At 47.5% G+C, this 27,513-nt stretch overlaps 1 protein-coding gene across 1 annotated transcript in view; it reads left to right on the forward strand.

Moving 5' to 3' along the window:
* Positions 1-715: 715 nt before the first annotated feature.
* Positions 716-27,513, forward strand: part of LOC307184100 (bone morphogenetic protein 8B) — a gene marked incomplete at its 5' end in the record, with an annotated part of 46,201 nt that continues 19,403 nt past the window's right edge. Inside the window, one exon of the mRNA XM_079917346.1 lies at positions 716-1,052. Within this exon, the coding sequence (XP_079773472.1) occupies positions 716-1,052 (337 nt within the window). The remainder of the gene's footprint in view (positions 1,053-27,513) is intronic.

The following is a 27,513-nucleotide window of genomic DNA, read 5'->3' on the forward strand; positions in this document are numbered from 1 at the left end:
GCAGGGTGACCAAGGACACGCCCCGCGGGAGGGCAGGGTCCGATCTCCCCGAACCGCTCCGCTACCCTGGGTCCCCAGGCCGAGTCCCCGCGCCCGCCCGACAGCGCGGCCAGCGGCGGGAGGGGAGCCCAGGACGACCTCGAGGCCCCCGACGGCTGGGCTAGGGATTCCTCGCCGACCACCTACCCACCTACCAGCGGGTCGCATCTCAGGTCGCCAACACCTGGCATCCGGAGCCCCTTCCTGGGGCGTCTGTTCCGCGGCCTTGGTCCCGCCGCTGTGCCCCCATTGGTCGGGTCCGGAGGGGGCGGGATCCGACGGCTGCAAGTTGGACTGAGAGAGGCCACCTCGGCCCGGGGCGCGCGGCACAGACTGAGGGTCCGCGCCTCCCGAAGCCCGGCGGGAGCTCGCTCTCCGCCTCTGAGCTGAGCTGTCTCGGCAGCAGCCGGACTGTCTGGCGCGGCGGCACAGACTAGCCGACGATCCCCGGTCCCCGGAGGAGCCCTTGCCCGAGGAGGTGCGGCCCCATCCGACTACCCGGAGCCACGACAGGCGCCGCGGGCCGGGCGCTCTAGGGACCGCGCTGCGTTCGCGGGCGACGCCCGCCCCGTCCCGCCGGCCCCAAGCCCGGCCCGCCGCTCGCCGTCGGGGCGGCCCCAGCCCCGGGCCCGGCCGGGAGCGGATGCGCGCGCGGTGAGGCCGCCCAGGTCCCGCCATGGCCGCGCGCCCTGGGCCTCTCTGGCTGCTGGGCCTGGCGCTGTGCGCGCTGAGCGGCGGCGGCGCCTCTGGCCCGCGCCCCTCGCCCGGCTGCCCGCAACGGCGCCTGGGCCCGCGCGAGCGCCGCGACCTGCAGCGCGAGATCCTGGCGGTGCTCCGGCTGCCCGGGCGGCCCCGGCCCCGCGCGCCGCCCGCCGCCGCCCGGCTGCCCGCGTCCGCGCCGCTCTTCATGCTGGACCTGTATCGCGCCATGGCCGGCGACGACGACGAGGACGGCGGGACCCCCGAGCGGCGCCTGGGCCGCGTCGACCTGGTCATGAGCTTCGTCAACATGGGTGAGAGCGGGCCCGGGGTGGGCGGCGGCGACCCCGCGAGAAGGCACGTGGGGGACGGCTGGCCGAGGGGCCCCTCGGAGGCTGGGCGCGGGCTGCAGGGGCGTGTGCGCCACCTCGGGCAGGGCGAGCGCCCTGCTGGGAACGGGGAATCACCTTGTCGTGGACAAGGTACCGCGGGAGGGTAAACCGCCCGGGTCAGGGCAGCGAAGTCTCAGGGGGGTGGGGGGTGGTGAGCTGCTGATCCAGCAGGGACAGATGAGGGATGTGAGTCCCAGAGGCGTACATTCACCCGCGGCCAAACACACCCGATGGTAAGATTCACGTAGTGTTGGGTGGACGCGGGCAGTGCCAGGAAGACAGTCTGGTCCTGGGAAGGGAGGCAGATGAGTAAACAGAGGCTGTGATGCTGTCACGTTGATAGGGGCAGTACTGAAGAGAGGGACAAAGTTCAGCGTGGAAAACCCTGGTCACATCATCAAAGCACCAGAGTAGAGATGAGGACCCAGCTGTTCTGAGTCCACAGCAGCCTCTTCCCTGGGCCACGTGGGGGTGGGGTGCTGCTGCAGGGTGGGACGGTGGAGAAGGAGTAGACTCTGAGCTCAGCGGGGCAGGGACTGTGGTCTTGTCACCCTGGGCTCACACCCGGGACTTGGCTTGTCATGGAATGAGTGTCCAGGCCATTGAATGACCTGATGGGCAGCTTGGACCCTCTTTGTTCTCCCACGTAAAGCCCAGCTTTTCCTCTCTGCAGAAATTATACTCCAAATCGTGGAGCCATTTACCCTTAAAGTTCTCAAAGATAACGTTTTCCATTACTAAACTCTCTTTAATCTACATTCATGAACATATGTCCCCCACCTGCTTTGCCTCCTGTCTGTGGCCAGTGAGGGGCAGGAGTCTGAGCTGAGGCAGACACTAGGCTGGACCTGGGGACCCAAGGACTACAGCTCAGCCCCAGGTGGGGAGAGCTGTGGGACCCAGAGCAGGGAGAGGACCCTTGCCATGGTCACCAGCCTCCCTTCACCTACAGCACCGCTCTTAACCCTCCCAACAACCCTGTTAGCGACATGATATTCATCCCCATCTCCCAGATGAGGACAGTGAGGTTCAGAGAGGCAGTGTCTTGCTCAGGACAATGTGGTCTGTATGTGGCCAAGCCAGGACAGGCCCAGGTTGTTTGGCCCTCCATCCAGTGCTCAAGGAGGTGACGTTTCTGTGTCAGGAGGGCAGGCTTTCAAGGTGGAGAGAGCTTTCAGAGGGATTTCGGCAGAGGAACCCAGGGGTCAGAGTGACAGTAAGTTTTGTGGGTCTTCAGCCATTTGCCTCAAGGAGGCCCGTCCCCCCCAAACCAGAGCTCGTGATGGGCTCAGGTGGGGGAGCGAGCAGCAGGAGGCAGCCGTTAACCTCTGCGGAGAGCCCAGTGCCAGGCACAGGACTTGGGCTGGCGGGTTCTAGATGCCACCTTCCTGGTTAGAGGGCAGGGGTGGGGACTTGGGACAGAGGCGACCACATGTGGAACTGAGGCTGGAGCTCCGTGCTGGGGGCAAGCTGACCCCGGGCTCAGGACCAAGAAGAGCTGTGGATGCAGTCACCCTGAGAATGCCTCCAGGGGAGCCGTCCATCTGAGTGAGTCACCGCCTAGCCCATGTCCCTCTTCCCCCAGCATCCCCTGGGGCAAGGGGTGCACAGCCCTGGTGGGAGCTGCTGCTGTGAGTCGAGCAGCACCCTGAGCTCAGGAGAAGCTGGTTGCCCTCCAGCTTCTGCTCTGTGATCTTAGGGAAGTCCCTTGCTCTCTCTGAGCCTCAGATCTCTGCTTGTAAAATGGGGCTCCTCAGAGTTGTTGTGTGATAGGTTGATAGAGGGGGAGGGGCAGAAAGTCAGCCCCCTTTTTAGGGTGAACCTGGCCCTGGTCAGTGCTGATACCAGACCCTCCCAGCTGCTGCTCAGCCTTGGTGTGGATGTGATGGAAATGTCCCCACATGTCTTATAGACATGTGAAACCCAGAAACAGATTTTTGAAGTCAGCCAAAGGTGTTTCTATCTGTTTTTGAATAAAAACTAGCATTTGAAGTTCCATAGTCCTATAAATACTCATTTCACCCATGCAGCAACTTGGGAAGCTGTTTTACCAGCCTCATTTCATGGGCTCAGAGAGGTTAAATAACTAACCCAGGGTCACACAGCACGTCCATGGCATCATCCAGGCTGTGGATTCCAAATCCCAGTTTCTTCCCACACCACCTCTGGGTGTTTCATGAAGATCTAAGGCCTCTGATGCTGTGGATTAACAAGCAGATCTTTGTTCAGTGGAAGCCTGGCCTGTGGGCAGTCCAGCCAGCTGTCTGAGGGCCTTCTTTATTCTCATGTACTAATTGCACTAGTAAAACTCCTTCAGTTCGAGTAGTTTTAACTGGTAATTACCTAGGCTGATGTGGGGGATGGAACCTACCAGGATTGTTTCCTCCTTTGGAGGCCCCGGCTCCAGGCCCCTGAAGGTCAGCGGCCCCTGAACCACCATGGAGTCTAACAGCAGTCGCTGTGGCATCAGCGCCCATGCCGAGGCTCCCACACCTGTTGGCTCCAGCTCCACCTCTCCTATTGGCCTCATCAGCTCCTGAGAAGCCAGCCGGGCCTGGTGCTTGCCGGGCCCCTGACCGTCAGTGGCACCTGTAGGACCCAGAGGCCTGGGCCTGCCGTCCAGGGGTCAGGCCTCTGCTTTTGAGCAGATGCTTTAGGAGCCGTGTCGTGACTGACAGGGCCTGTGTTGGGGGCCAGGGCTGCGGTCAGAGCTGGGCCCTGCCTGTCGATCTCCGCCTGTGGACGCTTGGCTCCCCTTGGCCAGGACACAGTGACGGGGCCAGTGCCCTCGAGGAGCAGACGGAGCCTGTCCCTGGTGCCGCCTGAGCTCAGGGGAGGAGGCCCTGATCTGGGAGGCAGCGCCCAGGTTCTTGTCCCTCCTGGGCCTGCCGTGGACTCCTGCACGTCCCGAGCCACATCCCTTCCCTTCTCTGGGCCTCTGCTTTCCTGTCCAGTCCACAGCGATGGTGTCAGAAAAACGAGGTGCCTCCCAGCTCCGGCCCTGTGGCTCCTCGGAGGCAGCTTCTCACACCACCACCCATCCCTCCGCCCAGCTCGGTGTGACTGGCTGGACCCCCGAGGGCCTCAGCCGGCCCAGCCAGCCCTGAGGGAGGAATGAGGCAGCAGAGACCACCTCTGCATGTTCCTGCTGAGCCCTTCTCTGCCTCCTCTCCTTGGAGCACCAGGTGCCCATGCTCTAGAGTGAGAAACCGAGGCACAAACAGCACTGCAAGCAGAAGTGTAGCCAGAACTGGATGGGCCGTCTTCACTTTGGTCCTGACCCTTCCCTGGACTGGACTGATTCACTCCCGTGATCCTGGGTGGCTGAGGACAGGGATGGGGATGAGCTGAGGCTGTCGGATTCGGGAGACGCAGGGCTCAGTGCGAGCGAGGGACCTGGCCCGGGTCCTGCTCAGCCCCCTGACCTTCCCCTCCGTGAGCCCCAGGGTCACTTTCTTTGGTCCTTTAATAGGCAATTCTTGCATATTTTCCTGAATTCACTCCACAAATTGTCATGTAGTACCTGCTCTGTGCCAGGCTCCCTTCTAGTTCCTGGAATATAACAGGGAATGAAACTAAGTCTCCCCTTGTGGAGCTGACCTTCCAGTGAGAGAGAGAGACAGATAGCTGTACATCAGCCACAAGGTGATTTTCACGTGGTCTTGACAGTGACGCCTCTCTCTGGAAACCGGGAGCGGATGGACAGTGGGAGGGCAGGCAGGACTGGGCTGGGGGTTCTGGGCTGGGGGTTCTGGCCTGGGACTCAACAGAATTTGCATCTTGACTCCACCCACTACTCTCAGTGTGATCTGGATTTTCAGTCCACCTCTAGGAACCTCAGTCTTCTCCTCTGTAAAATGGAGATACTCATGGTACCCACCCTAGGGGCTGTTCAGGGATTGTGTGAGATGACACCCAGTGATGACCACATGCCCAGAACCTCCATGTCTGTCCTTTCATTTCATCTCACATTTACTGTCACATCTTTCTTTAAAAAGAGGAAAGTGAGGGGGCTTCCCTGGTGGCACAGTGATTGAGAGTCCGCCTGCCAATGCAGGAGACGCGGGTTCATGGCCCGGTCCGGGAAGATCCCACATGCCGCAGAGCTGCTGGGTCCGTGAGCCATGGCCGCTGGGCCTGCGCGTCCGGAGCCTGTGCTCTGCAACGGGAGAGGCCACAGCAGTGAGAGGCCCGCATACCGCAAAAAAAAATAAAAATAAAAAGAGGACAGTGAGGTTCAGGGTAGTTTGGTGGTTTTCCCAAGGTACACAGCAGGTTGTCTCCCTGCCTGCACATCCTTTCCTCTTGTCCTACACAGAAGCTGCCTCTCCCCCTGGCCCAGGGCCCATCATTAGGTGCAGTACGTGCTGCTGAATTGGACTGTATTAAATGTGAGCATGTGTTGTAAACTAGGAACGTGATTATCTTTGTTTTGGGATTTATAGAACTGATGCATATTCATTGTAGAAAATTCATACCATATAGATTCATTATAGAATTTCATGATAGAAAATTCAGACCATATGTCTAGAAACATATAATATGGAAGCTCCTAGTAATCCTCTGTCTACCTCAGGGAGAACCAATGTTTAGTCCTTTAGCTTAGCCCTTCCCCAGCAACCAGCCCTGATATTTTATCAATTTGTGTTATTCTTTTTTACAAAGTGGAATCTAAATGCCCACTGTTTTGCCATTTTGTCTTTCACTTAACAATAAATCCTTTATCCGTCTTGAAAGTGACTATTAAGTGACCACATTATTTTTCTTTTTATCTATCTACCTTTTATTCATTTATTTTTATTTCAACTTTATTGAAGTATAATTGACATAAAATTGTAAGTTATTTAAAGTGTACATCAGGATGATTTACTATGCATATACATATAACATTCCCCCCATCTAGTTAATTAACACATTCATCACTTCACATATGTATTCTTTTTTGTGTGTGAGAACATTTAATTTCTACTCTTTTAGCAAATTTCAAAATTATATAATAATGTTATCAACTATAGTCGCCACGTTTGACATTAGCTCCTCAGACCTTATTCAACTTACGGCTGAAAGTTTGTACCCTGTTACCAACCTCTCCCTATTTCCCCCACCCCCAGCTCCTGGCAACCACTTTTCTACTCTTCTGACTTTTTAACTTTTTAAAATCCACATATAAGTGATATCATGAAGTATTTGTCTTTCTCTGGCTTACTTCACTTAGCGTAATACCTGCAAGTTTCATCCACGTTGTCGTAAATGGAGGGATTTCCTTCTTTCTCATAGTTGAATAGCATTCCCTTGTGTGTGTGTGTGTGTGTGTGTGTGTGCACGCGCGCGCACGCGCCTTATCTTCTTTATCTATTCATCTGTAGATGGACACTGAGGTTATTTCCACGTCTCAGCTGTTGTGAATAATGCTGCAATGAACATGGGAGTGCAGATATCTTTTTTTAAATTAACATATAATTGACATATAATATTATATCAGTTTCAGGTGTGCAACGTAATGATTCAATACTTGTACATATTGCAAAGTGACCACTACCATACTTACACTTTTTTCTCTTTGATATCCTGTTTTTATTTCCTTTGGATATATATCCAGAAGTGGGATTGCCGGATCATATGGTGGTTCTATTTTTAATTTTTTGAGGAACCTCCATATTATTTTCCATAGTGGCTGCACCAATTTACATTTCCACTAACAGTGCACAAGAGTTCCCGTTTTCCCACATTCTCACAAATACTTGTTATCACTTGTCTTTTTTTTTTTTTTTTTTTGCGGTACGCGGGCCTCTCACTGTTGTGGCCTCTCCCGTCGCGGAGCACAGGCTCCGGACGCGCAGGCCCAGCGGCCATGGCTCACGGGCCCAGCCGCTCCGTGGCATGTGGGATCTTCCCAGACCGGGGCACGAACCCGCGTCCCCAGCATCGGCAGGCGGACTCTCAACCACTGCGCCACCAGGGAAGCCCCGCTTGTCTTTTTGATAATAGCCATTCTAACAAGTGTGAGGTGATAGCTCATTGTGGTTTTGGTTTGCATTTCCCTGATGATTAGTGATGTTGAGCACCTTTTCACGTACCTGTTGGACATTTGTATGTCTTCTTCGGAAAAATGTCTATTCAGTTCCTCTGCTCATTTAAAAAATTGGATTGTTTGTTTTTTTGCTATTGAGTTGTGTGTGTTCTTTATATATTTTGGATATTAACCCCTTATCAGAAATGTGGTTTGCAAATATTTTCTCCCATTCAGTAGGTTACCTTTTCATTTTGTTGATGGTTTCCAAAGGTATTTCTCTGTCCAAGAGTTGAAGGTGGGTCTCTTTTCTCCAAAACTCTGTTTGGCCACCAGAATGGTGTGCCCTATGAACCCCTGATGCCTGGCTACTCCTCCCCGCCCCCATCTTCTCAGTCTTTTCTCACCCTTCTGAGATAAATGACTACTATTGCCCCTAGGTGACAGAAGAGAAGTCTAGTCTCAAAGAGTATAAGTGACTGGCCCAAGGTCCTGGGTGCTCAGATCCAAAGGAGCAGATATGAAAACTGGGTCACAGCAGTGAGGAAGGTTGGCCTTGGAGGTGGGAGAGCACAGTGGGGAAGACCAGGTTTTAATTCAGGGTCTGCTACTTGAGATCTGTGAGATTTTGTACAGGTTACTTGAAGTCTCAGCATCTCAATTTCCTCATCTTTAAAATCAGGATAATAATACCTGTACCATAGTGCAATGGTTATACAGGTTAAGGCATTGAAAAACTTAGCAAGTGCCTGGCACCGCTCAGTAAACAGTAGCCAGAATTATGCGGAAGAGCCTGCTGTGTTTGTCTACCCTCCCGCCCCCATCATTTACTTGGGGACCTGGAGCCGAGTGGTAAGAACACGGTTCCAGGATCAGATCCCCATTCTGCCACTCGTTTTTAGTGGATGCTGCGGTGCTCCCCAGATATTCTCTTTGGGACTGCGTCACTTGTTGCACCAGCTGCTTGGAGGGTGGGCTGCTGACGGCTGGGTCCTTCTCTCGACATCAGTCCACCAGCTTCTTGCTCAAGGTTGGGCACCCTCCTTGAGGGCACCCCACATCCTGGCTTATTGGGGTATAAATGCCCAGCCCCCTTGCCTCAAGGAGGGACAACTGTGAAGGGCCATCAGGCCAGAGCTCCCCGTGCAGATGGGCTGGGCTGGCCCTTTTGTGATCGCGTCAGCTGTTCAACTGTGCCCACTCCTGCTTGTTCCCTGCAAGAACACTCTCCACTAAACCTACCCACTCAGCCTGTTGCCCAGGAAGTCTGACCTAAGATATATTTATATGACTTTTGTGTAAGTTATTTACTGCTGTGTGCCTCAGGTTCCTCATCTGTAAAATGGGAGCGATAATAGTTCCTGCCTCCTAGGATGGCTATGAGCATTAAATGACTTCCTCTATGTAAAGGGCTCAAACAGTGCCTGGTAAATGCTCAGTAAATGTTAGCCTGGTTTGATTGTTTGTTTGTTTTTAGCCCAAGTCCAGCTGGTCAGTGACAAGACCAGAAGTAAAACCCAGTTATTTCCTTTAACTGCTGGCTCTGCCCCCTGAGCCGCAGCCGTTCCTTCAGAACAGTCTAGGGCTCTGAATACAGGAAGGGTTCTGGGGAAGCCAAAGGCTGCAAGACCCAGGTATGGAGAAGGTTGGATCCTTCAGTCTGAGGTCATTGCTTCACAAACACTCCTGGGAACCTACTGTGTGCTGTTGCCCTCCCTGGTTATCTTGGTGCCCACTCCAAAGCACGAGCCCCAGCCTAAGATCCGCTCATTACAGTGGGAAAGATAGGCCCACAGACAACTCAATGTAAATGATTGCAAAGTGGGAGAAATGGCCATTCCCCACTCAGATACGAGCATGAAGGTTCAGTGCTGCAGAAGACAGACCAGGTCGCTCTCTCGTTTGTGGGGGATGAACAAGGCCAGAAGAGGGGGAGGAATGAATGGCCTCCTGGCTGGGGGACAGAGAAGGCTTTGAAGGAGGTGGCATTGTGCTGGACCTTGAAAGAAGGGTAGAACTTAGTCAGAAGCGGTGAAAGGAGAAGGTGTCCAGGCAGAGGGGAGGCATGGAGGTGAAAAAGCTCTCAGCCTGTTCTTGGAACTCCAGTTCCTCAAGTGAAAATCCACTCATGGCTTCTCCTGATTGGGCTCCTTCTGCGTGTTCCTTCTTGCCAGCCTGGCACTCGGCGTTTGACATTCTAGTCCAGCAGGACCCTGCGGTGTTCCCTTGACATGTCCCCAACCTGATGAGGCTGTGGATGGGGAGAAAGAATGTAGACTTTGGAGACAGACACACCTAGACTCTCATCCCACCTTGGGGGCTTCTGGGTGTGGTCTTGTGCAAATCAGTTAACTTCCTTGATCTTCGGTGTTCTCAGCTATAAAATGGGGTGAAGAATGCCTCTTTCACAGGGTTGCTGTGGTTGCCAGCCTCCAGTATAGTTCTCAATGATCCCTGCCTCCTGGTTTTCACACCCTTATGTCCTCCCACACTGGGCCAGCGCTGGTCTATGTGACCAATAGGATGTGACAATAGGGATGCTGTGTCACTTCCAAGATTAGGTTATAAAAACATTGCAGCTTCCGTCTTGGGCTCTACCTGCCACCCCCAAGATGACTCATTCTGAGGAAAGGTCATGTCGTGAGAGGTCCACATGAGGAGTCTTCTACCCTCAGCCACAAGTGTGAGCTTAGAAGTGGGTCTGTTCATCCCAGTCAAGTCTCCAGAGACCACAGCCCCACCTGACAGCTTGACTGTCACCTCATGAGAGACTCTGAGACAGAGCCACCCAGCTAAGCACCTGGATTCCTGACCCTCAGAAACCATGTGAAATAATAAGTGTTGGTTGTTTTCAGCTGCTATATTTGGGGTAATTTGTTACACAGCAATAGATAACTAACACAGTTAGGTAAACATTAACAAAAATGGCCTGTGTAACATGCCCAGGGTGGTGCCTGGCATACAGTTCAGTGATCAAAAAACGGGAGCTGACACATTATTTCCCACCTCCGTGCTTTGCCTCGGATACTTTACTCCATTTCTGCTTGTCAGAATTCTTCCACCACTCTCAACTATGTTTCCTAGAAAAGTGTTCTCTGACCACTCCTCCCCAAGGCACCTCCACGAGCGCCCTCCACCTCGATCATCTGTATTCCTCTTAGGAATGGAGTTGCTTTCTGCCTGTCTGATTCGGGGGCACGTCTAGTCCCTTTTTCTCCTACCCACCCCCCGGCCCTACTAAGAAACTATGAACAACCTCAGAACGGCGACCAAATCTGACTCTGGGCCTGGACGGGTGGCACATAAGCAGGGTCAGCCTCCCATCTTTTTTTTTTATTATTGCTTTTTTTTTTATAATTTGGCCATGCCACACGGCATGTGGGATCTTAGTTCCCTGACCAGGGATGGAACCGACGCCCTCTGCATTGGAAGCACAGAGTCTTAACCACTGGGCCGCCAGGGAGGTCCCTCCAGCCTCCCCATCTTTGCAGATCACCCTGTCCCTCCCCTGGGACCCGAGTCCCTGCAGGGCCCTGCCTGGAGAACAGTGGCCTCAGCAGGCCACCTCTCAGGCGCCTGTTGATGGAAGAATCTTGTGGAGAGGTGATTCCCCCATACCAGTATCGCCACCCAGAAAGTCCAGGGCCACTCATTTTATATGGGCTCCAAGTCTGCAAGTCCACGTGAAGGGCCCCTAACTTGACACGTGACCCCAGCAAGTCTGTGCCCCTCTGGGCCTCAGTTTCCCATCTAGGCAGGGTTGCCACGAAGGCCTTTCCAGCTCCCACAGAAGAATGTGTCCCCCACCCTCCCTGCCCACTGATGGGGCTCCTCCAGGGCTGAGGCACAGGGCGGGAGGACACCCGCCACTCCTCACGGGCACCCATTCCCCACGGGAGAGAGGGGATGTGTCACCGTGACCACGTCTTTCTGGAAAGCCCCACAGTTCAGGTCTTTCCTGGGTTTGAACTGGAGGAACCGCATCCTTCTTGCTCACATCTCCTTGGATCTATGTTTGGCCTTGGCGGGCTTGATGTGGTGCAGTGGGCAGGTTGTTCCCTTTTAATTTGGGCTCTGAAGCCGGCCGAGGCCTGGACCAGTAATTATAAGCACAGAGCCATTTATGGAAACAGCTCTTGAAAAAGTCAGTAATGAGAACTGACTAAAAATACCCCCAGAAGTGAAGCGGGGGGCCTGCTCTGGGCAGCGCTGAGATTCCTGGGCGGGAGGAAGCCCTGAAGGGGCAGAACCGGGGGGTGATGGATTCTGCAGCTCACTCGGGACCCGCACGGGCCGCGGAGACCCGGGTGTTTCCTTAGGTCTGAGGGGCCCCTCGGCCTTGTTACCGGCAGGACCAGCCAGACGGGCCCAGCCCATCCACCTCCAGGGCCCCGAGGGAGCCTGTCCTCCACCTCGGAGGCCGGGCCGTGAACGGAGGCGAGTCCCACAGTAAAGTGAGAACATGGGTGGCTTGGGTTGGAAACCCTCGGTGACGTGGAAGCCACTCCCAGACCAGCAGGACGCCCCAGCCCAGGGGCTGCGCTGCTGGACGCTGAGCCGCTGTCCTGGGGACCAGGAGCCCTTGGGATGAGGGGCCAGGCCTCCCCTCTCTGGGCCCCCGGGACACGAGGGGCTGGACGAGCAGACTGCTGAGGCCTCCCGTTTCCACCCCACGTTGTTCAGTCTGTGTCCTCAAAGTGGTCACCGTCCAGAGGGCAGATGAACCAGAGACGGGGACCCCCGGGACAGGGACAGGGAGAGACCGACAGGCTGATGTGTGTGGGCTCAGAGGCGGGCAAGGGGGCTTTCACAGCTGGACCGAGAAGAAAATAGCCTTTATACTTGGCGGGATGGGGCAACCCCGGAGAGAGCGGCTTCGGGGAGGGACTCCAGGGGGAGGGTGTTTGCACCAGAGGGCCCAGGAGGCTGTGAGGATGGGCAGGGCCAGCCTGTGTGGGTGAGGGGCGGAGGCTGGACAGCAGAGCCAAGCGTAAGACCCTCCCATGGGCCCTGAGGGGCTGGGGAAGGGTTTGAGGGCAGGAAGGACTGTCAGGTCAGAAGATGCCATTCTGTCTCTCTTTCTAAAAATTTTATTGAAGTATAATTGATTTACAATGTTGTGGTAATTTCTGCTGTACAGCAAAGTGATTCAGTTATATATATTCTTTTTATATTCTTTTCCATTATACTTTATCACAGACGTTGAATATAGTTCCCTGTGCTATACAGTAGGACCTTGCTGTTTATCCATCCTATATATAATAGTCTACATCTGCTAATCCCAAACGCCCAATCCTTCCCTCCCCCACGCCCCCGTGGCAACCACAAATCTATTCTCTATGTCTGTGAGTCTGTGTCATAGATAAGTTCATTTGTGTCATATTTTAGAGTCAACGTATAAGTGATATGGTATTTGTCTTTCTCTTTCTGACTTACTTCGCTTAGTATGATAATGTTTAGGTCCATCCATGTTGCCGTAATGGCATTATTTTGTTCTTTTTTATATATATACCTCATCTTCTGGATCCGTTCATCTGTTGATAGACATTTAGGTTGTTTCCATGTCTTGGCTATTGTAAATAGTGCTGCTGTGAATATAGGGGTGCATGTATCTTTTCAGATTATAGTTTTGTCTGGATATATGCCTAAGAAGAGAATTGCTGGGTCATATGGTAGTTCTATTTTTAGTTTTTGAGGAACCTCCATACTGTTCTCCACAGTGGCTGCACCAATTTACATTCCCACCAACAGTGCAGGAGGGTTCCCTTTTCTCCACACCCTCTCCAGCATTTATTATTTGTAGACTTTTTAATGATGGCCATTCTGACCAGTGTGAGGTGGTACTGCATTGTAGTTTCGATTTGTATTTCTCTAATAATTAGTGATGATGATTATCTTTTCATGTGTCTATTGGATGTATGTCTTCTTTGGAGAAATGTCTATTTAGGTATTCTGCCCATTTTTTGATTGGGTTGTTTGTTGGTTTGTGTGTGTGTGTGTTATTGAATTGTATGAGCTGTTTATATATTTTGGAAATTAAGCCCTTATTGGTCCCATCATTTGCAAATATTTTCTCCCAGTCCATAGGTGGCTGTCAAAAGATTCCTTTTTTTTTTTCTTTTTGGCTGTGCCGTGCAGCATGTGGGATCTTAGTTCCCCAACCAGGGATCGAACTCAAGCCCCCTGCAGTGGAAGCGCATAGTCTTAACCACTGGACCACCAGGGAAGCAGATTCCATTCTCTTAATGGGCATGCTGAACTGGAAGAAGAGGGTGTCTTTTGAAACAAGATGAATTTTAGTAGAAACAAGACAGACTTGGGTTGTCTCAGTGACTCTAAATTTGGTCCAGGGCACAAAGATAGCCCAAGCCTTTATTGGTGTCAGGCTGGCGGATACAGGGTGTGACATCTAGAGATCTAGCCTGTGTGGAGGGTGCAGCCCTCAGACATGGGAAGGCAGAACGTGGATGGTGGCCGTGGTGGTGGAGGCTGCCTCGTGCCCCCGGCAGGCTCTTTCTGCAAATGTGGGATCTGGAGGCCTTTTTATCAGAGGCTGGAGGAGAAGGCCGAGGGTCTGAGACTGCTTATTTTCCTAGAGCCACAATAAGGGGTTAAGAAAGCAAACACTCTGACTGCTTCCCCAAGTGGAGCTTTGTAGAAAAGAAGGTACCTGTGGAACCAGCAGTGGCATCGTGCGTCCCCAGTGCTGGGCCCATGCCTCACCACTCAGGTATCTCAGTGGAGCTGGCTGTCAAGAGTCTCTGTTGGCTTCAAGAAACTACAAGTGGCTTCCAACCCACCTCACAGGGTCATGAAGTGTCATAGCATCAGCAAGAGTTGAACTTTATTAAGTTCTTCCTAGGTCACAGAACTTCCTTGAATCACTGTGATGAATTCTTGAAGGCTGAGAAGTAGGATTTATTGTACATGAACTGGCCTTGCTTCTCACTCCAGCCTCATCTTGGACACCTAGACCCTGGATCACTAGATTCCAGCCCTGTGGACCTCCTGGATGTTTCTCAAAGATTCAGGGCCTTTGCATTTGTGGTTCCATCTGCCTGGAAGGCTCTTCCACCACCTCTTCACATGACTGGTTTTTCTTCCTCCTCCAGACTTGACTGTTTATTTCCCTCATTTACCAGGGTTTAGAAGAGTGAATTGATTCCTAACATTCTGCAAAGGCGGTGGTTCTCAATCTCCCAGGAGACATTTGGCAATATCTGGAGACATTTTTGGTTGTCACAGCTGGGGAAGGGAAGGTGATGCCACCGGCATCTAGTGTGCAGAGGCCAGGGATGCTACTAAATATTCTACAATACACTGTACAGTCATCCACAGCAAAGAATTATCACCCACAACAAAGAATCATCTGGCCCAAAATGTCAGTAGTGCCAAGTTTGAGAAATTCTGTCCAAAGATGACCAATGTTGCTGCTGATGACCTAATGGATGTTAATATACGTGATACTTTTCAATCTATTACCGTTCTCTCTGATGCTCAAATTGTCCCTTCCATGGCTATTATGAAGCCTCTTCAGGTTAGCTTCAGAGTACTTTTAACTCTCTCCTAGGAGGTTCAGGGAGCTTCCTTGCCTTCTGGGATGAGATGTTCCAGGCTGCGCTTATGCATTTCCTGCCCTGGGTCAGAAATGGGTCATTTCTCTAAGAGCCCTCGTGCCTTGTGGTGGAGTTGATCATTTAAGACTACACTCGGGGCATTAGAGCTCCCCGCTGTCCCTCCTTGGCCACAATTTCTAGGCTTTTTCAGTGGACAGAGCTAGGGAATATGTATTTTCTAAGAGAAAAAAATCATGAGTTCAAACAAATATTTCCTTTTTTAAAAAAATTATTATTTTTTGGCCACGCCAGGCAACATGCAGGATCTCAGTTCCCTGATCAGGGATCAAACCCGTGCCCCCTGCAATGGAAGTGCGGAGTTTTAACCACTGGACCACCAGGGAATTCCCCAAACTAATGTTTCTTCTTTTTTTTTAATATTTATTTATTTATTTATTTTAGTTTTGTCTGCGTCAGGTCTTAGTTGCCCCACGCGGGATCTTCATTGCGGCATGTGGGATCCTCCGCTGTGGCACGCGGGCTCCTCTTTGTTTGTGGCCCGCATGCTCAGTAGTTGTGCAAGTGAACTTAGTTGCCCCGCGGCATGTGGGATCTTAGTTCCCCAACCAAGGATCAAACCTGCGTTCCCTGCATTTGAAGGCAGATTCTTTTTTTTTTTTTTTTTAAACATCTTTATTGGAGTATAATTGCTTTACAATGGTATGTTAGTTTCAGCTTCACAACAAAATGAATCAGTTATATATACACATATGTTCCCATATCTCTTCCCGCTTGCGTCTCCCTCCCTCCCACCCTCCCTATCCCACCCCTCCAGGCGGTCACAAAGCACCGAGCTGATCTCCCTGTGCTATGCGGCTGCTTCCCACTAGCTATCTACCTTACGTTTAGTAGTGTATATATGTCCATGCCTCTTTATCGCTTTGTCACCGTTTACCCTTCCCCATCCCCATAGCCTCAAGTCCATTCTCTAGTAAGTCTGTGTCTTTATTCCTGTTTCACCCCTAGGTTTTTCATGACATTTTTTTTTTCTTAAATTCCATATATATGTGTTAGCATACGGTATTTGTCTCTCTCTTTCTGACTTACTTCACTCTGTATGACAGACTCTAGGTCTATCCACCTCATTACAAATAGCTCAATTTCATCTCTTTTTATGGCTGAGTAATATTCCATTGTATATATGTGCCACATCTTCTTTATCCATTCATCCGATGATGGACACTTAGGTTGTTTCCATCTCTGGGCTATTGTAAATAGAGCTGCAATGAACATTTTGGTACATGACTCTTTTTGAATTATGGTTTTCTCAGGGTATATGCCCAGTAGTGGGATTGCTGGGTCATATGGTAGTTCTATTTGTAGCTTTTTAAGGAACCTCCATACTGTTCTCCACAGTGGCTGTATCAATTTACATTCCCACCAACAGTGTAAGAGGGTTCCCTTTTCTCCACACCCTCTCCAGCATTTGTTGTTTCTAGATTTTTTGATGATGGCCATTCTGACTGGTGTGAGATGATATCTCATTGTCGTTTTGATTTGCATTTCTCTAATGATTAGTGATGTTGAGCATTCTTTCATGTGTTTGTTGGCACTCTGTATATCTTCTTTGGAGAAATGTCTATTTAGGTCTTCTGCCCATTTTTGGATTGGGTTGTTTGTTTTTTTGTTATTAAGCTGCATGAGCTGCTTGTAAATTTTGGAGATTAATCCTTTGTCAGTTGCTTCATTTGCAAATATTTTCTCCCATTCTGAGGGTTGTCTTTTTGTCTTCTTTATGGTTTCCTTTGCTGTGCAAAAGCTTTTAAGTTTCATTAGGTCCCATTTGTTTACTTTTGTTTTTATTTCCATTTCTCTAGGAGGTGGGTCAAAAAGGACCTTGCTGTGATTTATGTCATAGAGTGTTCTGCCTATGTTTTCCTCTAAGAGTTTGATAGTTTCTGGCCTTACATTTAGGTCTTTAATCCATTTTGAGCTTATTTTTGTGTATGATGTTAGAGAGTGATCTAATCTCATACTTTTACATGTAGCTGTCCAGTTTTCCCAGCACCACTTATTGAATAGGCTGTCCTTTCTCCACTGTACATTTCTGCCTCCTTTGTCAAAGATAAGGTGACCATATGTGCGTGGGTTTATCTCTGGGCTTTCTATCCTGTTCCATTGATCTATATTTCTGTTTTTGTGCCAGTACCATACTGTCTTGATTACTGTAGCTTTGTAGTATAGTCTGAAGTCAGGAAGCCTGATTCCTCCAGCTCCATTTTTCGTTCTCAAGATTGCTTTGGCTATTCGGGGTCTTTTGTGTTTCCATACAAATTGTGAAATTTTTTGTTCTAGTTCTGTGAAAAAGCCAGTGGTAGTTTCATAGGGATTGCATTGAATCTGTAGATTGCTTTGGGTAGTAGAGTCATTTTCACAATGTTGATTCTTCCAATCCAAGAACATGGTATATCTCTCCATCTATTTGTATCATCTTTAATTTCTTTCATCAGTGTCTTATAATTTTCTGCATACAGGTCTTTTGTCTCCTTAGGTAGGTTTATTCCTAGGTATTTTATTCTTTTTGTTGCAATAGTAAATGGGAGTGTTTTCTTGATTTCACTTTCAGATTTTTCATCATTAGTATATAGGAATGCCAGAGATTTCTGTGCATTAATTTTGTATCCTGCAACTTTACCAAATTCATTGATTAGCTCTAGTAGTTTTCTGGTAGCATCTTTAGGGTTCTCTATGTATAGGATCATGTCATCTGCAAACAGTGACAGCTTTACTTCTTCTTTTCCGATTTGGATTCCTTTTATTTCCTTTTCTTCTCTGATTGCTGTGGCTAAAACTTCCAAAACTATGTTGAATAAGAGTGGTGAGAGTGGGCAACCTTGTCTTGTTCCTGATCTTAGTGGAAATGCTTTCAGTTTTTCACCATTGAGGATGATGTTTGCTGTGGGCTTGTCATATATGGCCTTTATTATGTTGAGGAAAGTTCCCTCTATGCCTACTTTCTGCAGGGTTTTTATCATAAATGGGTGTTGAATTTTGTCAAAAGCTTTCTCTGCATCTATTGAGATGATCATATGGTTTTTCTCCTTCAGTTTGTTAATATGGTATATCACATTGATTGATTTACGTATATTGAAGAATCCTTGCATTCCTGGAATAAACCCCACTTGATCATGGTGTATGATCCGTTTAATGTGCTGTTGGATTCTGTTTGCTAGTGTTTTGTTGAGGATCTTTGCATCTATGTTCATCAGTGATATTGGCCTGTAGTTTTCTTTCTTTGTGACATCCTTGTCTGGTTTTGGTATCAGGGTGATGGTGGCCTCGTAGAATGAGTTGGGGAGTGTTCCTCCCTCTGCTATATTTTGGAAGAGTCTGAGAAGGATAGGTGATAGCTCTTCTCTAAATGTTTGATAGAATTCGCCTGTGAAGCCATCTGGTCCTGGGCTTTTGCTTGTTGGAAGATTTTTAATCACAGTTTCAATTTCAGTGCTTGTGATTGGTCTGTTCATATTTTCTATTTCTTCCTGATTCAGTCTTGGCAGGTTGTGCCTTTCTAAGAATTTGTCCATTTCTTCCAGGTTGTCCATTTTATTGGCATAGAGTTGCTTGCAGTAATCTCTCATGATCTTTTGTATTTCTGCAGTGTCAGTTGTTACTTCTCCTTTTTCATTTCTAATTCTATTGATTTGAGTCTTCTCCCTTTTTTTCTTGATGAGTCTAGCTAATGGTTTATCAATTTTGTTTATCCTTTCAAAGAACCAGCTTTTAGTTTTATTGATCTTTGCTATCGTTTCCTTCATTTCTTTTTCATTTATTTCTGATCTGATTTTTATGATTTCTTTCCTCCTGCTAACTTTGGGGTTTTTTTTGTTCTTCTTTCTCTAATTGCTTGAGGTGCAAGGTTAGGTTGTTTATTCGAGATGTTTCCTGCTTCTTAAGGTGGGCTTGTATTGCTATAAACTTCCCCCTTAGGACTGCTTTTGCTGCATCCCACAGGTTTTGGGTCGTTGTGTCACCATTGTCATTTGTTTCTAGGTATTTTTTGATTTCCTCTTTGATTTCTTCAGTGATCACTTCATTATTAAGTAGTGTATTGTTTAGCCTCCATGTGTTTGTATTTTTTACAGATCTTTTCCTGTAATTGATATCTAGTCTCATGGCGTTGTGGTCAGAAAAGATACTTGATACAATTTCAATTTTCTTAAATTTACCAAGGCTTGATTTGTGACCTAAGATATGATCTATCCTAGAGAATGTTCCATGGGCACTTGAGAAAAATGTGTATTCTGTTGTTTTTGGATGGAGTGTCCTATAAATATCAATTAAGTCCATCTTGTTTAATGTATCATTTAAAGCTTGTGTTTCCTTATTTATTTTCATTTTGGATGATCTGTCCATGGGTGAAAGTGGGGTGTTTAAGTCCCCTACTATGAATGTGTTACTGTCGATTTCCCCTTTTATGGCTGTTAGTATTTGCCTTATGTATTGAGGTGCTCCTATGTTGGGTGCATAAATATTTACAATTGTTATATCTTCTTCTTGGATCGATCCCTTGATCATTATGTAGTGTCCTTCTTTGTCTCTTTTAATAGTCCTTATTTTAAAGTCTATTTTGTCTGATATGAGAATTGCTACTCCAGCTTTCTTTTGGTTTCCATTTGCATGGAATATCTTTTTCCATCCCCTTACTTTCAGTCTGTATGTGTCTCTAGGTCTGAAGTGGGTCTCTTGTAGACAGCATATATAAGGGTCTTGTTTTTGTATCCATTCAGCTAATCTGTGTCTTTTGGTGGGAGCATTTAGTCCATTTACATTTAAGGTAATTATCGATATGTATGTTCCTATTCCCATTTTCTAAATTGTTTTGGGTTCGTTATTATAGGTCTTTTCCTTCTCTTGTGTTTCTTGCCTAGAGAAGATCCTTTAGCATTTGTTGTAAAGCTGGTTTGGTGGTGCTGAACTCTCTCAGCTTTTGCTTGTCTGTAAAGGTTTTAATTTCTCCATCAAATCTGAATGAGATCCTTGCTGGGTAGAGTAGTCTTGGCTGCAGGTTTTTCTCCTTCATCACTTTCAGTATGTCCTGCCACTCCCTTCTGGCTTGTAGGGTTTCTGCTGAGAGATCAACTGTTAACCTTATGGGGATTCCCTTATGTGTTATTTGTTGTTTTTCCCTTGCTGCTTTTAATATGTTTTCTTTGTATTTAATTTTTGACAGTTTGATTAATATGTGTCTTGGCGTATTTCTCCTTGGATTTATCCTGTATGGGACTCTCTGTGCTTCCTGGACTTGATTAACTATTTCCTTTCCCATATTAGGGAAGTTTTCAACTATAATCTCTTCAAATATTTTCTCAGTCCCTTTCTTTTTCTCTTCTTCTTCTGGAACCCCTATAATTCGAATGTTGGTGCGTTTAATGTTGTCCCAGAGGTCTCTGAGACTGTCCTCAGTTCTTTTCATTCTTTTTTCTTTATTCTGCTCTGCATTGGTTATTTCCACTATTTTATCTTCCAGGTCACTTATCCGTTCTTCTGCCTCAGTTATTCTGCTATTGATCCCATCTAGAGTACTTTTAATTTCATTTATTGTGTTGTTCATAATTGCTTGTTTCATCTTTAGTTCTTCTAGGTCCTTGTTAACTGATTCTTGCATTTTGTCCATTCTATTGTCCATTCTATCTCCAAGATTTCGGATCAACCTTACTATCATTATTCTGAATTCTTTTTCAGGTAGACTGCCTATTTCCTCTTCATTTGTTAGGTCTGGTGGGTTTTTATCTTTCTCCTTCATCTGCGGTGTGTTTTTCTGTCTTTTCATTTTGCTTATCTTACTGTGTTTGGGGTCTCCTTTTTTGCAGGCTGAAGGTTCGTAGTTCCTGTTGTTTTTTGTGTCTGTCCCCAGTGGCTAAGGTTGGTTCAGTGGGTTGTGTAGGCTTCCTGGTGGAGGGGACTAGGGCCTGTGTTCTGGTGGATGAGGCTGGATCTTGTCTTTCTGGTGGGCAGGTCCACGTCTGGTGATGTGTTTTGGGGTGTCTGTAGACTTATTATGATTTTGGGCAGCCTCTCTGCTAATGGGTGGGGTTGTGTTCCTGTCTTGATAGTTGTTTGGCATAGGATGTCCAGCCCTGTGGCTTGCTGGTCGTTGAGTGAAGCTGGGTGCTGGCGTTGAGATGGAGATCTCTCGGAGATTTTTGCTGTTTGATATTATGTGCAGCTGGGAGGCCTCTTGTGGACCAGTGTCCTGAAGTTGGTTCTCCCACCTCAGAGGCACAGCACTGACTCCTGGCTGCAGCCCCAAGAGCCTTTCATCCACAGGGCTTCTTAATTTGGGATGATTCGTTGTCTATTCAGGTATTCCACAGATGCAGGGTATATCAAGTTGATTGTGGAGCTTTAATCCGCTGCTCCTGAGGCTGCTGGGAGAGATTTTGAAGGTGGATTCTTAACCACTGGACCACGAGAGAAGTCCCCAAATATTTCTTTTTCTTTTTTGTGCTACGTGGGCCTCTCACTGTTGTGGCCTCTCCCGTTGCGGAGCACAGGCTCCGGATGTGCAGGCTCAGCGGCCATGGCTCACGGGCCTAGCCGCTCCGTGGCATGTGGGATCTTCCTGGACCAGGGCACGAACCCGTGTCCCCTGCATTGGCAGGCAGACTCTCAACCACTGTGCCACCAGGGAAGTCCAATATTTCTTTTTTTTAATTTTTGTTTTATATTGGAGTATAGTTGATTAACAATATTGTCAGGTGTACAGCAAAGTGATTCAGTTATACATACACGTGTCTATTCTTTTTCAAGTTCTTTTCCCATTTAGATTATTACAGAATATTGAGCAGAGTTCCCTGTGCTATACAGTAGGTCCTTGTTGGTTATCTATTTTAAATATAGCAGTGTGTATATGTCAATCCCAAACTCCCAATCTATCCCTCAAACTAATATTTCCAATTCAAGCTTAGGATTATAGACTTACTTAAATTCTTTTTTGTATATTTTATATTTCTATTTTCTTTTGCACTGAATAATTTGGTCCTAACAGCATTAATATGATAGTCGTTTGCTTTATCCTACAAGTATATATATATATATATATATATAACTTATATATATTATATATATAAACATATCCTACACGTACAATAGGTGTAGAATAACGTCATCATAGCAATATGATTACTGAAAAGTTAAGATTTACTTTTAGTTTATTTTGTCCTTAAGCTATCCCACTAGGGATATACAGTCAAATTACTCTGTTTGAAAATGACTTGAAATCATTCCTCACTGTGTGGGTAAGCCACCAACTCAATATACCCACCATTTATTTACTTTATTCTGCATTTTAGTCTTAGGTATTACTCTTTGTTTTTGTATTTTGAATTATTCTTGTTTTATACTTATGTGAAATATTTACAAAATTTACAAAGCAAGGGACATTCAGAGAGGCCTGGCTTCCATGCCTGTCTCCTACACTCTGTCTCTGTTCTCTTCCTCCAGCAAAAGATAACTACATTTTTTAAGCTGAAATATAGTTGACATACAATATTATGTTAGTTTCAAGTATACTACATAGTGATTTGACATGTGCACACATTATGAAATGATCACTGTAAGTCTAGTAACCATCTGTCCCCATACAAAGTTATTACAATATTATTGACTGTATTCTTTACGCTGTATATTACACCCATGACTTATTTATTATAATAACTGCAGATTTTTATCTCTTAATCCCCTTCACCTATTTCACCCACTCCAACTATTTTTTAATTAATTTATTAATTTGTAGTTTATCTCCGTTTTAAAAATACAATTACATATATATGTACCTATGATGTGTATGCATTTTTATAATATTTGTATTTTGATCTGTTCTTAGATAAAAGGTATATTATCTGTACTGTTCACCTTAGTTCTCTTTAAAAAAACTGTCTCCTGGAGATCACTTTATTGCAGAATATAGATGATCTCTTTGTTCTAATTTACAGCTGTTTAGCACCCCATCATGAAGAGGTACTGTGGTTCATTTATTCCATCTTCTGTTGATAGACATTTGGGTTGTTTCCAGTCTTTTTCTGTAACAAGTTACAAAGTTGGGTCATAACAAATAGTCTTGTATGTACATCTTTTTGTATTTTTGTGAGTGTGTCTTTGGGACAATTTCTTAGAAATGAGATGTTTGGGTCAAAACATGTATAATTTTGCTAGATATTGCCAGATTCCGCTCCATAGGGATTATGCCATTTTGCGTTCCTGCCAGCAATGCACGAGCGCTTGATCCAGTCTTAGAGTGTCTCTCTGGAAAGATTTTTCCAAAGTACCACATCTAAAGTAACCCCACACTGGGGGCTTCCTTGGTGGCACAGTGGTTGGGAATCCACCTGCCAATGCAGGAGACACGGGTTTGAGCCCTGATCCGGGAAGATCCCACATGCCACGGAGCAGCTAAGCCTGTGCGCCACAACTACTGAGCCTGTGCTCTAAAGCCCGCGAGCCACATCTACTGAGACCGCATGCCACAACTACTGAAGCCCATGCACCTAGAGCCTGTGCCCCACAACAAGAGAAGCCACCACAACGAGAAGCCCACGCACCCTGCAATGAAGAGTAGCCCCCACTCACTGTAACTAGAGAAAGCCCACGTGCAGGAAGGAAGACACAATGCAGCCAAAAATAAATAAATAAAATAAATAAATTTATTTTTTAAAAAAATAAAGTAACCCCACACTGAACTGGAACTAAAGGTATAACTCCAATTTTTAAAATAGATATATCCAGAAAAAATAGAAATAAATACAGATGTGTGTTTATGCCTGGGTTAGTATACACACATATATTTCCTAGCTCTGTCCACTGAGAGCGCCTAAAAGCATGACACTTTATTTTAATGAGCACACCCTGTGCTCAGAGCTTGGTGTTTAAATCCCCATTCTATAAATGGTAAATGAAATGAACCAGAGCTCCTTGGAGAAGTGACTGATGTCAGTGGCGGGGAATGGGAAATCACAAGATGGGCCTGGAGCATCTGGTGGTGCCAGACAATTAGGAAGTACTCAAAAAAAGGATGGGGGGGGGGGCGTGTCAAAGGGACAAGGGGCCAACCCAAAGGTGCTCCCAAGGGGCAAAGCTAGAACAATCTGAGCAACAATTGTATTGGATTATAACCCGCAGAATAAATGAGATATCAGTGAACCCATAATGATATAAATAAATGACAGAATAATTATGGGAAGAAGGGCAAGCCTTCCTTTCAAAAGAATTCCAATTAATAAAAGTAGAGGGAAAGAAGGAAATAGGAAATCACTATTGCAGATATTACAGTAATAATTGCTAAAATTAGTGGGCAAAAGTTTGAGGAGAAATATACGTGCAAATCTCAAAATCTCTCCCTAAAGATAGTTATTATTTCCAAAAGAAAAATAATGACATTACAGTGAAGATACCTGGCAGATACCACCTTAACCAAAGAATTAGTTAACATCACTAGTAATTTTATATATATATATATATATATATATATAAATACATAATGTCAATATATTGACATTATATCATCCAATTTGACGTGCTTAGAAGAGGACACAAATTCTGAGGTGGATTTCTCCAAAATCCGTAACTTCAATTTAATAATGAGAAAACATCAGCTAAACCCAAATTGAGGGACAGCCTACAAAATACCTGACCAGTGCTCTTCATAAGAAAGGGCATGAAAGACAAGGAATGGCTTAGCACTTGTTACAGGTCAGAGCACATCAGGGAGACCTAACAGTGAAATGTGATGTGGGATCCAGGATTGAATCCTGGAACAGAAAAAGGGCATAAGTTGGAAAACCGGCAAAATTCTAGAAAAGTCTGTAGTGTACTTAATAATATCGTACCAATATCAGTTTCCTGGTTTTGGTCATTATGCTGTGCTTTGGTTATGTAAGATGGTTATCATTAGGGAAAGCTGGGTAAAGAGTATATGGGAAGTTTCTTGCAATAATTCTTGCAACAATTTTCTCTGAATCTAAATAATCTAAAATTACTAAGTTAGAAACATAAAGTAACCCCACACACCCTCCCTGCATTATCCCCAATCCCACCTCTCTTGGTGTCCTTCACAGGGCTCATCGCATACAATGACTTTGTTTGTTCCCTCTTTCCTACCTGACGTCCCCCCTGCACATAAACTTCACAGGCACAGGGCCACAGTTTCCCCAGTGCCTAAATACTGACTTGCGTTCAATAAACACTGCTTTCAAATGTGCTGCATACACAAATTAATTAGTATTCCTAGATGTGCTTGGGAAACATGAAGGGAAAAGTGAGTGTTCTAGAAGACCTTCAGAGCATGAGAAGGCAGCAGAGTCAGGAGTCTTCTCCCACGTGCTCAAAGGTGAACGTATAGGACCCCCCCACCCCCGCCAGATTAGGAATTCCTACCCCAGATTCTGCAGAGAGGGGGAATAATTTACTATCCTCTTGCTTCAAACTCAGCAGTCCCCCCAGGACGACCACGGAGAGAGGATTCTTGGCAGGACTTAGATGGCCAGGATCCAGAACATAGGCCAGGCAGGGAGCACCCCTTTCCCTGCACCCCCCAGCCTGTCTTAATCTGCCAGGGGACCCGGGGATGAACTTCCCAATTCCACAACCTGCAGCAAATTTTACCAGGAAAACCCAAGAAATCACATTGTGCAGACCTTGGCCTTTCCCCTAAATTCCCTCTACAGAGCATCCCACAGTAGCAGCGGGGCAGGAAGCAGGGACCCGCCAACTCCAAGGTGGAGGGCTTATGCTGTTTTGTAGCCTTGGACGGTGGAGGGCCACTGCAGTAAAAAGGAGCCCAGATGGGAGCCAGGACTCCTGGGATCTGTCTCCACGTGTGCATGAAAGTGAGAGGAGACTGTGTGCAGTGATCTGTCCTTTGAGCTCTGATGTTTTGGAATCTTCAGCACTTTCATAAAGAAGGGATCAGTTTTTGCTTTGTGCCCGAGCTGGAACACAGTGGATGGCACCACTGACATTGCTGAAGGGCTGCCTCTCCAGGCCTGGGCATGTTTGGGAGATTCCAGACCTTGGTTATAGGGGAAGGTGGAAGCTGGGCATGAATGTGCACCAAAAAGGAAATGCTCCTGAATAATAGGTTAGAAGCATTTGCTGGACCACACCAAGTGCGGCCGCAGTAGCAGACAGGGCTCTTTACACTTTAATTTCCATTTCATCTCTGTAGCAAACACTTTGCAGATGTGGATTCCGAGGCCCACGGATCAAGTGTCTTCACAAAGGTCAGGCAGGTGGAAAGGAGGCGATCTTAAGCCATCCAAATGCCGTTCAGATGCACTGATATATTTTTATTTTATATAATCTTTCATTTCATACTTTTATTTAGAGGAAGAAAACTGAATGTCTCTCTTTTCTCTTCCATGGCTTTTGAGTCTCACACATGAAACTCCCAATGGTGCTGGCAGGATGTTATTACTTTGACATGTCAACTAAGTTAGGAAATTAGAGGTCAACACCCCTCCCACCCCCTAAGGAATGGCCATCCCTCCTATCCCATGACCCTTGTCCTTTTTAAAGCCCTTTCACAGCCTTATGTGGAAAGGATCCTAGGATCCCCACTTCCCAGATGAGCAGACTGAGGCCACCCAGGGTAAGTACCTGATTGCTGACAGGGTCAGGGCTGGGACCAGAAGCCCCAGCTGCAGGTCAGAGCATCTACCCTTCTCCATGCTGTTTTAGTGGCTAAAGCAGGGGCAGCCAGCCCAGGAACTACCATAGGGGGCATCTAGTTCCCAACAAATGCTGTTTCTTAACACCAGCTTTTGAGAAACATCTTCCCCTAATCCACAGAAGCAACTACTGAAAAGCTGTACATTCACGTGGTTCCAGCAAAGAAATGGGGTGCTCTCCTTTGGCTACTTACGGTAATGTCCAGTTTAATGACGCATCCCAGAAGTTTTATCAATTTCCGATGAAAATCATTTTCCTAAAAATGTCCCACCTCTAATGCTTGCCTGGAACACTGGGGCAGGCAGTTTCCCGTGCTGGAACTATTGGGCAGGGGTGGGGGGTTGGTGGGGGCATGTATCGATTTCACGAACCCACAGGACAGAAGCTTGGATCTAAGGTCAGTCCAGGTGAAGAGGGCTCGACTCAGCACAGGCGGGCCCCCAGGTCAGCAAGGGAGGGAGGCCACAGAGCTTGGTGCCCGCAGGAGCTGGGAGGTTTGTGGTTGTTCCCTCAGTCCTGGATCCAACATGAGTCAGTGTCAGGCCTGCAGACAGAGGCTCCCAGTGACCCACCAAGGGTCACCCACTGTGCCTTGGGGGCAGACATACTTAAGAATGCTTTGAGAGGGGTCGGGCTCAGGGCGTGGCTGAGTGACCCCTCCTTATTCTTGGGGCCACACCCTGTGACAGCCAACAGCCTGGACCTATTTCATCCTGCAGATCAGGGATGCTTACACAGCCACGTAACCGAAGTGGTCTCTGCAGTTACCGAATCCATGGAAATTGTCCCCAAAGCTCTGTGTCTGAGTGTGTAGGGAGGAGGGGACTCGTGCAGTGATATTCATGGCGAGCATCACTTGGCAAAGGTCCAGAACCCTGCCCTCCACATCCTGCCTCTGTGGGAGGACCCAGATCCGGCCTGTGTCATGCTGCCCCTGAAACAGCCTGGCTCGTAGGTGGGCATTTGCTGCGGGTCCAGTACCCTGTCAGATGATGGAGTTTCTATTTTCCCTCCTCCCTGGTCAGGGGATGAAACGCCCATCTCCCGCCCAAACATGTGTCCACTGGCCCTGCCCAGCACAGCTGCTTGC

The sequence above is a fragment of the Stenella coeruleoalba genome (assembly GCF_951394435.1).
Source record: "Stenella coeruleoalba genome assembly, chromosome: 1".
NCBI classification, from domain to species: Eukaryota; Metazoa; Chordata; class Mammalia; order Artiodactyla; family Delphinidae; genus Stenella; species Stenella coeruleoalba.